General features: G+C 40.6%; 1 protein-coding gene across 3 annotated transcripts in view; it reads right to left on the minus strand.

Annotated features, from left to right (window-relative positions):
• The window catches only part of bcas3 (BCAS3 microtubule associated cell migration factor), a 326574-nt gene that overhangs the window by 199144 nt on the left and 111303 nt on the right, over positions 1-16127 (minus strand). The window contains exons 20-24 of one of the 3 annotated variants that reach the window (XM_078246923.1): positions 14952-15052; positions 10209-10405; positions 9713-9810; positions 7645-7683; positions 7314-7371 (exon numbers count right to left, since the gene is read on the minus strand). In XM_078246923.1, coding sequence (XP_078103049.1) covers positions 7664-7683; positions 9713-9810; positions 10209-10405; positions 14952-15052 — 416 coding nt within the window. In that variant the 3' untranslated portion in view covers positions 7314-7371; positions 7645-7663. Of the gene's footprint in view, positions 1-6448; positions 7372-7644; positions 7684-9712; positions 9811-10208; positions 10406-14951; positions 15053-16127 lie in introns of those variants that run through there. The other 2 variants (XM_078246921.1, XM_078246922.1) reach the window with 2 other exon arrangements.

The raw sequence follows: 16127 nt of genomic DNA on the forward strand, positions 1-16127 counted from the left end.
AGAAAATAAGAGGAAGAAACATTTAACATGAGTTTGACAAGCAAAAACCCTCCGTCTTTTTTTGACTTGGTTACCAGTAGTGCTGCTCCAGTTGAGCAAAGATGTCAAACATCCTATGGTTCCAGCTTCTATATCATTATTATTGGTTGGTCAGACAAAACAAGCAATTTACTGCTTAAACCCAGTGGTCCCTGCCATTTCAAATGCATGCTGTGGAGCCAAACGTTGTCCAAACATGTCCAATGGTACCAAATTCGCCAGGCTAAATGATGCACAGGGAATACTATTACAAATGTTTCTATTTGAATGAATGGTGCAGCCAATAAAAACATGGAGTCTTGGGTTTATACTGTATTTTTCTGCTCAGTGTTAACATGAAATAGCTTAAATGAAGAGCTGGAACAAGCACTATACACACATAGCACTATACCTTAAAGCTCATCAGGGTTAAAAGACAGGTTCTTGGAACTTGTGCCACCATTTTTCACTAGTTATATTAGTGACTCATCAACAGATCAATCGATAAGGAAAAAATAGCTGCAACCGTAAATAACACTCACGTGACCTCAAAACCCTCATTAACATTGTGACACCGAATGATGATGATATGAAAAGTCTGTGTAAACACAGAACAAATATGAAAGCTGATATAGCTTTCTGCTATCCACATCCTGCATTGAATTTAGAATTTTGTTTTGATAACTATTAAAAAAGTCACTATAACTATCACGCTAAGATTGTAACAATAATAAGTACTGGGAAACAATGAAAGTGTTCATTCTGGCTGGCTATATGTTTTTATCTGCACAAGTTTACCACAGTAGCCCTGAGCTATAGAATACTATCATTCTTCAAAGCTTTTATGTCAAACTAAGGACTGTTGGAACACATGGGAATTTTGCATTTAGAGCAAGACTTGAAGGATCATATCAGCGGGCATTGAGTCCCTGTTCTTCTCTGACATCCAAAGAGAAATTGATCTGCGTCTGGAATACACATCTCAAACCATCAGGAGCTATTCCAGGAATTCCAGAACCAGCAGGTAAACCATATTCAAATGTGTCACTCGCGTTACTCGTTTGCTTCCGTTTCGTTCAGATTTTCCGTCAGATCATCATTCTCACTCTTTCTCCTCCTGATATCTATCTTTGCCTGATTGCTGGTGATGACAAAACAAAAAAGGAGCAGTGATGGCTGCAGAGATCTGCTGCTATGTCTTGTCACCAACCAATGGGTCACCAAACACACCCTGAAGCGATGGACAGGATGGGTGGTGGGGGGGGACAGAGTGGCAGCAAAGTGACAAAGGTGCCTATTGATGAAAATAAAATCAGGAGAGGAGTAATGGAAGAGTGGGGAGAGGGGGTCACGGGAAATGAGGGTATTTGTCTTTAAGAAAGAGATCGGATGGCCAGGCATCTTTCTGGCCTGCCCGATCACTGTTGTCAGTGTGGCCACTATAGCACAAAAATACAAGGGCCCTTTATGAGGCTGGGAGGTAATTGTGGGGTATAGGTTACTGGGGTATGTGTGTATTAGAAAAAGAGAGAGACAGAATACCACAGCACAGGTGCCTAGTCTTTTAAATGGCTGCTCAAGTATGAAGGGGAGAAGAGGGAGGGAAAGATGGCACGCAAAGTGTGTGTGTGTGTGTGTGTGTGTGTGTGTGTGTGTGTGTGTGTGTGTGTGTGTGTGTGTGTCTGTGTGTGTGTGTGTGTGTGTATCCTCGTCTTTTTATTCAGTCATTCATAGCCCTCTCTTTCATTCTCCTCCAGCCTCTGTGAGAACAATAATGCAGGGGAAAGCCCCTTCTCGCCTCAGGGTGGTGCTGATGGTGGTAAAGAGGTGGTGGGTCACTGGGACAAGGAGGCACTGTGTTGGTGATGCGTACAGGTGCATGCATACAGGCATTCACATAAAAGAATGGTTGAAACATTCCAGTGTTGGTGCATGATTTAGTTCATTGACTACTAACTTCTACAATTACACTGATATTTGATCAGTGCATGCTGAAGTGTTTTACATTTTTGAAAATACTTTATCTTCAAGGCAGCCATTGGTTTCATTTAAATTTGTCAAGACAACATTTGTTCTTAGCAGACACCTCATAGCATCACAAAACCTCATAACTGATGAGGAAACTACTAGTCCTGCAAACTACAGGCAGGTGAAGTATTAAAGGAACAGGCTGAATAAAAGTGTATAGAAAAATAATAAACGCAGATGCTTCCACACAGGGCACGAGGGCTCACTTAACGGTTTGATGAAAATGATTGGTCAATCATATGCTACAGGCCTCACAGTTACCAGATCTCAATCCAACAGAACACCTATGGGAGATTTTGGAGCGTCACAATAAGACAGTAGCTAAGTTTCCATCCACTTGTCAATCGAATTATCTGAAGTTCGGTAAAAAAAACTCTAATAAAGCTGGTGAAAGTGTGTTTCCATCCAACGGCTTTAAAGTGAATAAGAACCTGTGCGTAATGACGTCACATGCTGTTCTAAGGTCCAATTGGTATATCGAATTGATTTGAGACATTTTAAGGTGTTTCCATTCATTTTCGCACTGAATCGCACAACGTTCAAGCAAACATTTGCGAACAAAGTTTTGCAAGACAAAATGGATCGCGCCATCTACCAACAAATGATCAATATCGTACAAGTCGTAATAGTGCGTATGTGCCAGCTGATAACGACATATCAAGCTATAATAAGAAAACGACGACGCTATCAACACATTGCTATGATGATGCAGATGCACGTAAATGCCCGACGACAACGGAGGAGGCCTGTGGTGTTGGAACGACAGCGTTGTATTTTGCTCATAAATTAAATTCAAAAAGTCTCTCGTCTCCTCGTTGGTCCACTTCCATCGGTCTTTGTTGACACCCGCCATGTGTGCAAACAGAGCGGAAATGCTGGGCGGAAATGAACTAAAACTTCTTCTTCTTCGTTTTGTGGCGGGTTGCAACCATAAAATGACCTAAAACTTAATCGCAATTCATTATTTATTCGGCAAATAACGTTTCCATCAGCGTTTATCGTATAAGCCGTATATCGATCGAGATAAAATCCGATGAGACCGGACGTATTTCCTTTGAGTCAATATTCCATGTTCTATGTCCTATGTTTCCATAAGGCATTTTTCATTCAATATCACTTAATTCGGATAAAAACGTGTGAATGGAAACATAGCTATAGTTCTCCACCAACATTATCAAAAGAATTAGTTTTTCAAGAATACTGTTCATGCTCTCATCTGAGCAGTCAATCTATGACGAGGAGAACTGAAGCTGTACCAGCAGTAAGATTTTTTTATGTGAAACAACCAATCCCTGCAAAACGCACACACACACACACACACACACACACACACACACACACACACACACACACACTGATATACTGTACACACAACCTCAAACACATAGTGAGTGAAGGTAAGTGAGCTGTGATAATGTGGGGTGGATGTGGCTGATAGCTGCTGATCCCACACTGATCAGTGTTTTGCGGGATCCTGCTAATGGATGGATAGACACTAGACCTAATTCACAAGGCAAACATAGAGTATACACTGTATAAAACTAGACATACACATACATATCTGAACATATGCAGGCCAGAGACAGATACAAAAATGTATGGTTAAACTGAGTATAGGCGTGAAGGTCTTAGTTTACATTACAAATGATTCCTAAAACTGTCATTCACTGTTTTCAATGACAATTCAATTAATTTAGAGTCCTATATTGGACACACATTATACACACACTTACACACCTAGACCAGGGCCCTGTTTAAGAAAGCAGGTTTAACAAACTCCGAGCCTAACCACAAACTCTGAGTTGACTAACCCTGAGATGGTAAATTCAGATTTCCGTTCCAGAACAGATGATCAGAGTTGGTTCAATCAACACTGAGTATATTCACTCTGAGTTAAGCTTGTGCATGGCAAATTAAAAAAGCCATCAAAAATTAAGCTTGCTAGATTTGAAATTTTAGACATCTATTTGGATCTCGGCTTAGCATCATTCAGTGGCTTTATTTCAGCTACTTCAACTAATTTAAAACAAACAAAACAATTTAAACACAGTCACTGAAATGCTGTTAAAACGCATGCAGTCTATTTCAAAAACTCACTTTCAAATTACATTCTGCAGCTGCACCATGAACCTGCTCACCAGAAATGTTAACATATAATCTCCAATTTTATAGGAATGTTGTACCATCAGTGCAACCAATCACATCATCAGTACTAGAGATAATTATTCATTGATCCTACGCTCCTACATGTCTAAAGCTTAGCTTCATGCTGATTTTTACAATTCAAACAGAGATTACACATTACGTGCGATAAACAATTTCTTTGAGGGGCATTTTGGTCTTTAATTGATAGGACAGTTGTAGATAGGAAACGGGGGAGAGAGAGGGGGAAGACATGCAGCAAAGGGCCGCAGGTCGGAATCGAACCCTGGGCCGCTGCGGCAAGGACCTTGGTCCATGGGGCGCACGCTCTACCAGGTGAGCTACCAGGGCACCCCTGCAATAAACATTATAGTGGAACTGATCTAAAACTGATAGCTGTCTGTGTGCACTCAGTCACAGTGTTAAAAAAAGGGAAAGAAGTTCTATTCTGTCCTGAGGGTGACTTGATGCTGTGTAATATTTGAATGTGGGGGCGCCCCAGTAGCTCACCTGGTTGAGCGTGCACGCCATGTACAAAGGCTCAGCCCTTACCGCAGTGGCCGGGGATCGATTCCTGCCTGCGGCCCTTTGCTGCATGTCATTCCCCCTCTCTCTCCCCTTTCAAACAAAGGATGTTCAAGGACATGATAGCGCATAAAAGCGGTAACTTCAGATAGTCCAGAGTAGCAAACAAATATCCAACCAGGATTCTAATTTTGACATACTGTGCAGTAAACCTCTGCTAATTAATGTGCTTCGATACGCGCTTTGATACAGAATGAATCAATGAGAATATAAAACAACGTGTCTGGCTCTGTAAGAGGGAGGAGACAGAGAGAAAGTCAGGGTTTGTTGAAGAAAACCTGCCAGCGAGCAGGTAAGGTTCATAGAGTCTGTTATCACAGTAACTGATCCTAGCTAGACTACACAGAGGCAGTCTTTCTTTCCTATCACGGTAACTAACCCAGAGTTTAAGTTACCTCTCTTTTAGAACTGAGAATTTCCTCATCTCAGGGTTAACAAACTCAGAGTTTTCACTCTGGCCCAGTGCCAAAGTCCAGTAGCTCTCTAAAATGTCTTTAGCTTGTTGTGATAAACCGGTTCCATCTCATCCTGCCTGCTCTGCTCTGCCGCCAGCTAACGCACTATCACTGATTCACCGCCACAGATAAATCATACACACGCAGATGGAGACAAACAATGAGATGTGGTGACAAAGACAGGGACGTACTGTAAACACACTGAATGACAACAAATTATGTTGTTGTTATTTCCTGTTTTGGAGCACGGTGGCTTTCTCTGCAAAGTCAAAACACGACTACAGTGTGGAGGGGGACTGGGAGATTTATCAGTGCACACACGCACGCACGCACGCACGCACACGCGCACACACACACACACACAGGATTAAATACTCTTTCTTTCAGTCTTGCAGTGTTATCTTTCTTTCAGGTCTGTCTCCTTTTCTTTCTTTCTTGATATGACCTCCTGCCACTGTGTAGTCTAGCTAGGATTGAAGCCGACACACACACACACACAGACACACACACACACACACACACACACACACACACACACACACACACACACACACACCAAAAGCAAGGCTTGGAGTGAAGATAGGGGGTATTGATAACAGCTACACATTGATCCTGTGTATTGCGACTGGTGGAAAGTGAGACAGTAACGTTGGTGCTGGGCTCCCCTGTCCCCTCCATAGCGAAAGATATGCTGAGTCAAGAAGCCATGACTGGAAGCACTGTACAACATACATTTTGTGTGTGTGTGTGTGTGTGTGTGTGTGTGTGTGTGTGTGTGTGTGTGTGTGTGTGTGTGTGTGTGTGTCCTATTGCAGATGGCGTCCCATCACCTCAGGGAAGGCAGAGATAAGCAGAGTGTATGGGCTGAGATAAGATGGGAGCAGACACTGGGGAGACTGACTGACTGTAAGTGACTCACTGTAGGAAAAACTGCAGCTTTATGGCCTCGCTGGGCCTGAGGGCCCTGAAGGAAACACTTTTACTCTAATAGAAATGGCTGGAAGACATGAATCGGCCACAGGCTCATATGTCACAACATGAACACATTACATACAGGGCATATAAATGTCAGTGTACACAAACTGCTTAAACAGCAGTGTGAATATGTGCACTTCGCATGTGCATTTTCTGTAAGAGAAGACTAAAAATGTACAATCAGACTGATAACATGGTGTCGTTGACAAAAGGTGAGATACAATATGTACAGCCAAAAGCGGTGGTAATTACTGATTAAGTCAGTTTTAACCTTTAATATTGCAAATGAGTATTAATTACACTGTTGTAAGTGTCAAACTAGGGTTGGGCACTATGGAGGAAATCAATATATTAATAAGATTTTGTTCCCATTATTGATATACTGAATATTCTGATATGTATGATATCCTATGTGTATAGGAGATTCAATATTTAATACACAGATTGATGTTTAACTCAATGAACAGCTTTCAACTGCTAGCTATTACGTCAGACAAAACTCTGATGACATGACATGTTCATATCATCATTATTAAATGATTCCACTTTAAGTTGATATATGATAATACTGAATTCTCTCCCAATGTGAAATTAAGGAATCACTAAAAATGGAATTTACTGACATAAAAATGTATACATTTTAAAGTACTGGATATTGGCACAATATTACTGTCTCTGATGACTTCAAATCCAAAAATGTTGCTGTTATCAACCTTCTACTATCAGTTAAACCTGAAAGGCTACAACATTCTCAGAAATGTGTCAACCTCAATTTAACAACTTAGTTTCAGTTATCAGCTTTTCCTGTAACGAGAATTGGATGTAATCACTTTACTTTTATATTGTTTTACTCTGGTCAGAATTTGAGGTGTAATAATTGTCTGCACCTTCAATCCAAAGAAATGATGCGATAGGCCTTCAAACTCATATTGGTTAAGTTCTGCTACACACAAGTCCTCAGAGGGTGAGACAAAAGTGATGTGTGTGTGTGATAAGAGGCGGCGCCATGGCAGTGGCAGGACACAACAATGAACACTCCTTACGCACACACACACACACACATACACACTGATAAGCATCACCTCCATCCCTCCGCCTGGCTCTGTCCTTCTGCCTCTCTCTGCTGTGAACCAGTTAGTGAAGGAACGGAAAACACTGAGGACACTGGCTGGAGACAGAAGAACCACAGATATACGATTTTGGACAGACGGAATGATACGGATAGAGATGGAGGAGAAAGAAAGCAAAGGTCAGAGGATTAGACACGGGTGTAGTTTAACATCCGAAGGTGAAAGCAAACGTATAAGAGTTTATCCCACTGGTCTACCTTTGTCTTGGGATTATTAATGAATCATATATGCACATTTATATAATCAATTTATAATAGCTTTATATATTTATTTACTGATTACAATTAAAGACTAAAAGGTCAATAACTAACTTTATTGAAGTGGCACACTCTAGACTCCTAGAACAGCTTCTGAAACAGAAATTAGAATATGGAAAATAAAACTCTCAATCAAAACCCACTTGGAAAAACAAGAATGAATACCTACTGTATTATGCAGTATAAAGTCAATTGGGATCAAATGTATTAAATCTATTCTGCAATAAATATGTATTCAATTAAGCTGTAAAATAGCTTTTATATTGGAAGTGGATGAACAATGGTCAAAACTAGTGCCCGTTCAGTTAACAAGAAAAAAAAGTGGTAATGGTCTGTTTTTATTACAGTTTTGTGTGGTGTAAAGCACCTCTCGTTATGTATTTAAAAAGCAGAGACAGGTGGAGAAGAAAAAGATACTCTCAGATATGTGAAACTATTTGTGACACACTTTTTTTTGTGTCTGACACAAGCTGTAAATATTCCTTGACACCTGAATGAAAAAGCCAGGAGTGGCTATCTGTCAGTGTGAGGGCAGATCAAGTGAGTGAGGTCTCTGTCACAAGACACAGCAGATAATGCCACATATGCCACAATCGCTCCTTTATCTCTTTTATCATACAAAAGGCAACAGGATACAATGTCACGCAATAAGCGATGGTTCCCTCACCCACACTGGCAGTAAATACCAGACATAATCCGCACGTGCACATGCGCACACACACACACACGCGCGCACACGCACACACACACACACACACACACACACACACACACACACACACACCCCATGTAACAGCATTACACTTTGAGACAAAAAGACATATTTTAAAGGGGAAATCCTCTCATTTCTGTGTGATTGGATTAGCCCTCGTAACCAGATTAAAGAAGACATGTAGAGAGACATCAAAATCACTTGAAACTAAATCAATCCTGTTCAGTGGCTGTTAGACTTTGCAGGCCTATTTAAACAATCACAGTCTTTTTAGTTACAGGATAAGGGCACAGTGCACATAACAATAGGAAGGAAAACAACAGGAATGCAGCACAACATTCACAGCTCTGCATGGTGGGACGTAGCAAAGCTGCTGAATGGCTAGTGTAAAAGACTACCTACAGTATAATCCACTTGACTGTGATTGTGCTGGTGTTAGACAACAGTCTTTACCTTTAAACTCATTCTCATTTCACTACAGCAGGCTGTCACCATAGTACTTTTAGTAGTAGTTAGAGTAGACAGCAATATGCAAAGTATATGGATATCTAAATTATAATTCTAGATTTTTGTTTTCCTATACAACTGTTATTGTTTTGCATGTTTTGCATATTCAATACAAAAACAAAACATTAGCCACGTTTGAGGATGTTTTATAAAGATTGGATGTCAGTGAACATTTTAAAAAACTTGGGTAAATGAGCATACCAGTTATTTTAAGATTTCCCAGTTGTTTATTTTAAGTGTTACTTTATTGTTAAGTGCTTACCCATTAAAATAAGTGAAGTGACAGAATATTTTGTGCTTAGTGATAGTGAAAGTATTAACCCGTACTAAGTCCTCAGTAGAAATCATATTGAGTAATAAGCTATCAGCATTATTCAACACAAGAAGTAGAAGAACAACAGAGTCAATACTAAGGTAATGATAGCTGAGAAGCAGAGGTTTAGTTTTTTTGAACTAATTCAGAGTTAACTCATACTTTTTCAGCTGCACTGTGATTTCAGTTCAGCAGTCTCACTATGTAATTTTGTATGATATTTAATGGCACTTTTGCAGTTTAACAAAGTCTTTGCACCATGTTGTTAAAATGATGTTGACCTTTAGCTTTGGAACTGCTATAATATTTTCTTTTGAGGTAAGACAAATGTCATATCTTTGATTCCGTATGTTGTTCCTTTGGTTCTGCTTGACGCCCACCGCTACTATTATTTATTATATTAATATTAAATATATACTGTATATGATATCTCATGACTTGGTCCGAATAGGCACCACAACATATGGAGTTGAGATGGAGTAGAATGAACTACATCTGAATGAAACAGGTAGAAGAATGATGAAATAGAAAAACCAGAGCAGAAGACGAGGTATTCAAATACAGTAGAGCGAACCAAAAAGGTTTCCTACCTGATCCTGCGTCCATGATGTTGGACTGTCCTCTACGATCAGCCACCAACCGCGATGAGCCAGGCATGCTTACTGGCTCTGAACGTACCGGCTGGATCCTGCGCACATACCGTATATGAACATTACTACAAACATACAGTGACATCTAAGGGCCTCAGATGCCTGTTTGACTGGGTCTAGTTCCAGAACCCATAGGGGACGATTTGAGTTGTTGTTTTAGTGTAAGTGTTGCCTACACTAGAGGGATTATATGGTGAAATATATAATTATAAGAATAATATTCTTATTGATATCTGTATGTATATATTATTTAGAGTGACCACCCCCTACTGTAAGTTCTTTAAAAAAAATATGTATGTATCTTTTTACAAAGCCTTTTCCAAAGAGGGTTTTGCTGATAACATAGTATGTATTCGTACATTAAAATCTAGCCTAATGCACCTCTAAGTCAAGGTTTTTACTACTGAGTGGATTATTTTTGATAGTTTCAAAGTACCTCAGGCTGTGTAGGTCCAGGTCGTCTGTGTCGAAGTCCAACAGGGGCTGTTGGACATCAGTGGGGCACTGGGACTGAAGGACTGAGGACGAGGAGGAGATGACTGTGGTCTGGCCTGAAGGGTGAATGGTCTTAAACTGAAACTGGGGGCCCATCCACAGGCGCCGGTGGGGCCCTGTATGGGTCACAATCTCCACCTGAGAATACAAAGGTAAAACTTAGTTAGGAGAGATTTTATAGTCTTCCAAACATAACTGGCCAAAATCTTGCAATGCTCATGTTTCACAGTGTTTTCGGTTTCTCAAAGCTAAGTGCAAACGCCAGCATGCTAACATGCTCACAATGACAACGTTACTGAAACATGCTGATGTTTAGCAGCTCAAATTTACCTTGGTAACCATCTCAGTTTAGCATGTTAACATTTGCTAAACAGCACTAAACACTAAGTACAGCTATGGCTGATAAGAATGTCATTACCTATGTAAGTATGTGGTCATAAACCAAAGTCACAATGGCAATCCTATAAAGAACCACAATGTCTCTCTCACAATGGCTAGCTTCTGTAACTCAATGCAATCTCTCAGTGAATATTTCTTTTATCTTTCTGAAAAGATTTTGTGTTTCTGTGGTGTAACGTCCACGTCCATCACCATTTTCATACTTCTAAAACAGTAGAATGTAATGTTTACCATTTTCATCATTTTAGTTTAGCATGTTTGCATGCTAACATATGCTAATTGACACTAAACACAGTGTGCTGCTGAGGCTGATGGGAATGGCATTAGTTTTGCAAGTATTTAGTCATAAATTCAAGTATTGCACAAATGAAAAATTTGACCTAAAGATGGTGCTAGATTAAAAGTTATGGAATCAATTAAGTTATTACGATTCACCCTGAGGGCAACATAAATGTGTGTATCAAATTTCAAATGGCAATCCATCCCATTGTTGTCGAGACATTTCACTCAAAACCACATAAGGAAACATAATGGTGGCGCTAGAGGAAAAGTAAGGCCATCAAAAAGGTCCTAAGTATTTATCAACTGGGAGCCATGAATGTCTGAACAAAATGTCATGGCAATCCATCAGATGCGAGATATTCTAGTCTGGACCAAAGCGGAGGACTGACCGATGAAACAACAGATAGACCAACATTGCCATCCAAAGAAACCCATCTATATTGCTCTTTAAACATACTCTCCTTTGCTAATCCACCGGCAGTTAGTCAAGGACAGAGTCCTGGCAGTTTTCCAGAGTCGTAGTCATCAGTGGATTTGACATGGTGGTTTTGTATCAATCTGTGTGCCAATACTCACCCCATACAGAACTCATATGAACTTAGTTACATGACATCCAACTAAAAGCTGGCTTTACTCCTGCACCACTGAAAGTCTGAGGATGCTGTCAGAACTCATCAAGGTCTTGTGAGTCTTGGGAGGGCTGGCGGCATGATGGGAAGCTTTCCCAGAGGGTTAATAGAAGTGTGACACTAGCAACAGCATGGCAGCGAGGATGAGGTGAGGCCTATTGGGAAAATAAGATGGCGCTGGCAATGGCAGGCAGTCCATGGGCACCTGAGCTGAGTGGCACTAATGCTGGCTGAAAGTAAGATAGGAGAGGGATACGGAGTGAATGACTCATAAACATCGGACTATTACTGCCCCCTCCATTCTCCATCTCCTCTGTGCCTTGAATTTACTGACTAACCATCTCCTGCCTTAGGCTCCCACTTTTCACTGCTCTCCCACGCTAACTCGTACTTTTCGACTCCCTGCAGCACTTAACACGCCTCTTGGTGTCTCACTCTTCACATTTCATTATCTTTACATCATATGTGTTGGTCTCTCACCTCAGCCCAGCTCTCAGTCTCGCTCCACTCTGGCTGCCAGGTGCCAAAATCTCAGACAAAAGTGAGGGCTTACACTCTCCTAATTCTTCTGTGTGTCTGCATTTGAACACATATATATGCATATACATGCTTAGATATAGGTGGTCACAGCTGTGCAAATTAGGCCACAGAAGGAAAGAAAGACGAGGATTGTCACTTTGTGTGTGTGTGTGTGTGTGTGTGTGTGTGTGTGTGCTTTGCCAGTTAACACCATCAATGTAACGCCCAGCCGCGTAGCTGAACAGCTGCTAGTGTGCTCTATTTGCAGCTGGAAGGAAGGTCCAGATGTTACAGTTCAGTGTCAACCCTCAATCGGCTATGTGTGTCGAAATGGGAAGAGGGGAGGGCCCGTTCCATGTCCCATGCCCAATGTGCAACTGACTATTGTCTGTTCTCCTTCACTGTCTCCAATATTTGTTATACTATTTTTTTATTGCCTTTTGTTATGTCTTGTCTTTTTGTGATTTAAACACTGATTTTAATTCGCCTGGCGAAAAAAGTATTTAGTATCTAATATTTTACACATTTAATAATCAATAAAGACAAGCAATGACATCATGTCGTCCTGCATAGCGTCCTAGAATGCAAGAACGCATTTATTCATGTATTAGGACTAGAATCTTGAACCTTTTTACCATCCATTAACTGCTATGAGCTACATCACACACTTTCCATCAAATCAAAATTGACAGATAAGTTGTAGAGACCTAAAGTGGACTGGAGGTGTAAGGACAGGAGGTTATGTTGTCCACTGACAGTCAGCTGAAGAGCAACTACCACTGATAGGCAGCAAATGGCATGATGTTACAGCGAGCTAAAGCACTGACATAAAGGGTCACAAACCTCACATTTCATTAGTGAATGGCCGATCAATCCTAAATCCCAACTCAACGCCAAAATGCCTGCTGATAATCTAATGAAGGCCACTAATATGATATAGTGAAAACCACAATGCATTACTTAGACTCTAATTCAACATAGCCTATATGTATTTAGCATTTTTCAGTCCACCAAGCTATTGTGCTTGATATGTCCTAATCTTTTAAGGGGGACTGGAAAGCTACCCCGTATGCCTGATCTACAAACCTGTGTTTAATTTTGTATGGGTCCTTTTATCCTAAATTCATTGATAGTCTGAAATGTTCCACAAGAGCTGCTTCCAAATCATCTTAGGTACACGCTAAGGTATGAAGAGCTGTACTTTTACATCTCCAACCACTGAAGAATACATCACTACCATTGCTCTGACAGGAAGTCACCAAAAATCTAGGTTAGTGCAATGGATAGTTTTGCTTCTGGCAAACTATCATGGCAGATATGGACCAGGGCCTCTGCAAGCTAAGTGGGGTGCATCTTAACCAATCAATTATGCACGCAGTGGAATTATTGATGGTGAAAATGTAGTGGGTTACCTGCCGACACTAGAGATGAGTGCATTGAGGGTTAACCAAGCTGAAAAGACCAGGGTGTGTGTACTGGATATTTCAGCACAATGTAGGCTGGCATTTGTGATTAGGACGAAGCCACAAAATGAGTCATCCTATTTAACTGAGCAAGAAAGTACACATGTATGAATACAAAGAATTAAGATTTAAATAATGTTTGTGCAAATATCAAAATAAATAGACAAGATCATGTAATAGTAGAATACATTTAAGATTGAATCCTTGCAATGACAGATTGGGTATTTGGAGTGCCAATTCTCAATTTTATATCAAAAGGCATACTTTGGGATGGAAGGATGGCACGTCCTAACCACAATACAATGTTTTACTCCCAAACTCTCGAAGTTGGAATTGAGGTAAAAATCTAGGTAATGCTTTAAACCTGCAGTTAATGAGGTTTGGCCACAAGGCGGCAGTGAAACAAGCCAAAAACACATAATTGATGTATTTTCACCTTATAAAGTTGTTATGGCTAGCAAACAGTTGCCCATTTACAGATCCAGCAGACACAGAGTTACATAAGCATTAATTTGGTTGAATTAAAGTCTGATATTCCCTCTCCTTTAAATTCTGTTTTGGTCTCCACCAGCTCCTGATGGAAATACCTGGCTAATGAGGTGGGTTTATCAGAGCTTTCTCGCTAAAAACAGCTTCCTGCTGCAGCTGGAAACAACCCTGATGCGACAGGAGTTGTGGGCCACAGCACCACAACAATGAAAGGCTGAAAAGGCTTAAAAGCTCCGTAGAACTGAGGAACTGAAGAAATGATGATAATTATCTGTGGGTTCATCACTGCAAAGTTCCCCTTTAATTTTACACAAATTTGTTTGATCTTTGTTTATTGATAATTGCATCTTTAATCTTAAATTAAATAGCAAACATTCCCCAATAGATGGGAACACGGTGGGATGGCAATTGAAAAATCCAGTTGTGTCCTCCCAAATACTTAAAGTTATGGTTTTGAATGAATTGGTAAACTTAGCCAAAATTGGGAGTTCTCTTACTAACCAGCTTTTATAAACCAGATAAGAGAATGCCTTCATTTTATTTTTAAACAAGAATTACCACCACAGGGTCCTATGCTTCCGCCAACCAGTGCAGTTGTTGCAGTTGACATTCATGCCAATTGTCCAGACTTACATAATATATGTATTCATCCTTGAGTCCAAGTGGACATTCGTATTAATATTGCAGAGATTCCCCCCAGACTTTCCTGAATTTCGCATTAACTAGAATGGGATGGACGGACAACGTACGGACAACCCATAAACATAGTGGCTTCGGTTGCAGCTGCAACAAAGTAAGTTCTGAGACTGCAGCATCCAAACTCTTGCTGTGATCTCACTGATTATCAGAATATGTCAATCACCCTTCTGCTTCTGACAAACTAACTTAAGGTAAAGGTCTGACCTGAGAGAGCCACTCCTCGTCCTCGTGACCACTGTGGTCCGACGTCAGGCTGTCTGACGACTCATGACGTGTGATTGGGCCTGGGCTTCCTGGGGGTATCGCTGAGAGAACACATACAGAAACACACACGATTATATGACATTATACCCAATGATGACATCTGATATTTTAAAGCTGATAATATTTTGTGCCAATGTCCAATATCATGATAGTTTTCAAGCAGAAAATGCCTCTATATTGAAAGTATTCAATGTTTCATACATAATGGTTTTCTTAAAAAGTGTAACATATTACAATTAACTATTTACATAAATCAGCCTGTGAAGGAAAATGATTACGGACAACTAGTTTCTTAAATTGTGCTATAGTCATTAGGGTTTGACTGATACGGTCTTTGACAACCAATACCAATATATGTAGGCTGAAGTCAGTGGCAGCAGTTATTTTGTGCTTGGATGACTGACTGGACCAAATCTAATTTGTGATGCCGGCCAGATATGGGAGTCCTATTTTTTAAGTTAAAAAAACAAAACGGTGAGTAAAAGAGAAAGTGTGTGAAAAAGTGTACAGTAAAGTGTGAGAGAGGGAGACAGCGTGCGTGCGTCTGTGCGTGCGTCTGTGCGTGCGTGGGTGCGCGTGTGTGTGTGCATGCATGGTATAAAATGAGAGACAGTAACAGAGAGACGGAGAGACAGATGGGGCTCTTGCAGGCTTGAATAAGCAGGGGTGGAGAATGAGGCCTAATGTGTAGAATCAGTCCTTTCTCTGTCTTCCACCTCAGGGATGGGGTTTGTTTATCACAGGACTGGCTAATAAACTTGTCAAGTCCGTATCTGTAGCACAGGAGGCGCTCCTGTCTTTACCCACACAGACACACACACACACACACACACAGTCAAATACACAAACACACAGAGCCAGGTGGAGCATCTAAAAGCATAGACGTCAGATGAAAGGCTGCTGGAGTTTTAATGGAGTCTCACACTTTCCAGGTTTTTATACAATTAGTAGTTTAGAGGTAGTTTGGTGTTTGACACTTCTGTAACAAATGTCACACCAACCAACACCCCCACCTTACCACGACACACACATTTCCCTTAAGTATGAAGTCTGCACAGTTCTTACACCTGCTTCTGAAGTAGTGCTCGCTGTGTGTAAAATTGTGTTTGAAAAAAT

This window comes from Sander vitreus, chromosome 3 (assembly GCF_031162955.1).
Source record: "Sander vitreus isolate 19-12246 chromosome 3, sanVit1, whole genome shotgun sequence".
Taxonomy (NCBI): domain Eukaryota; kingdom Metazoa; phylum Chordata; class Actinopteri; order Perciformes; family Percidae; genus Sander; species Sander vitreus.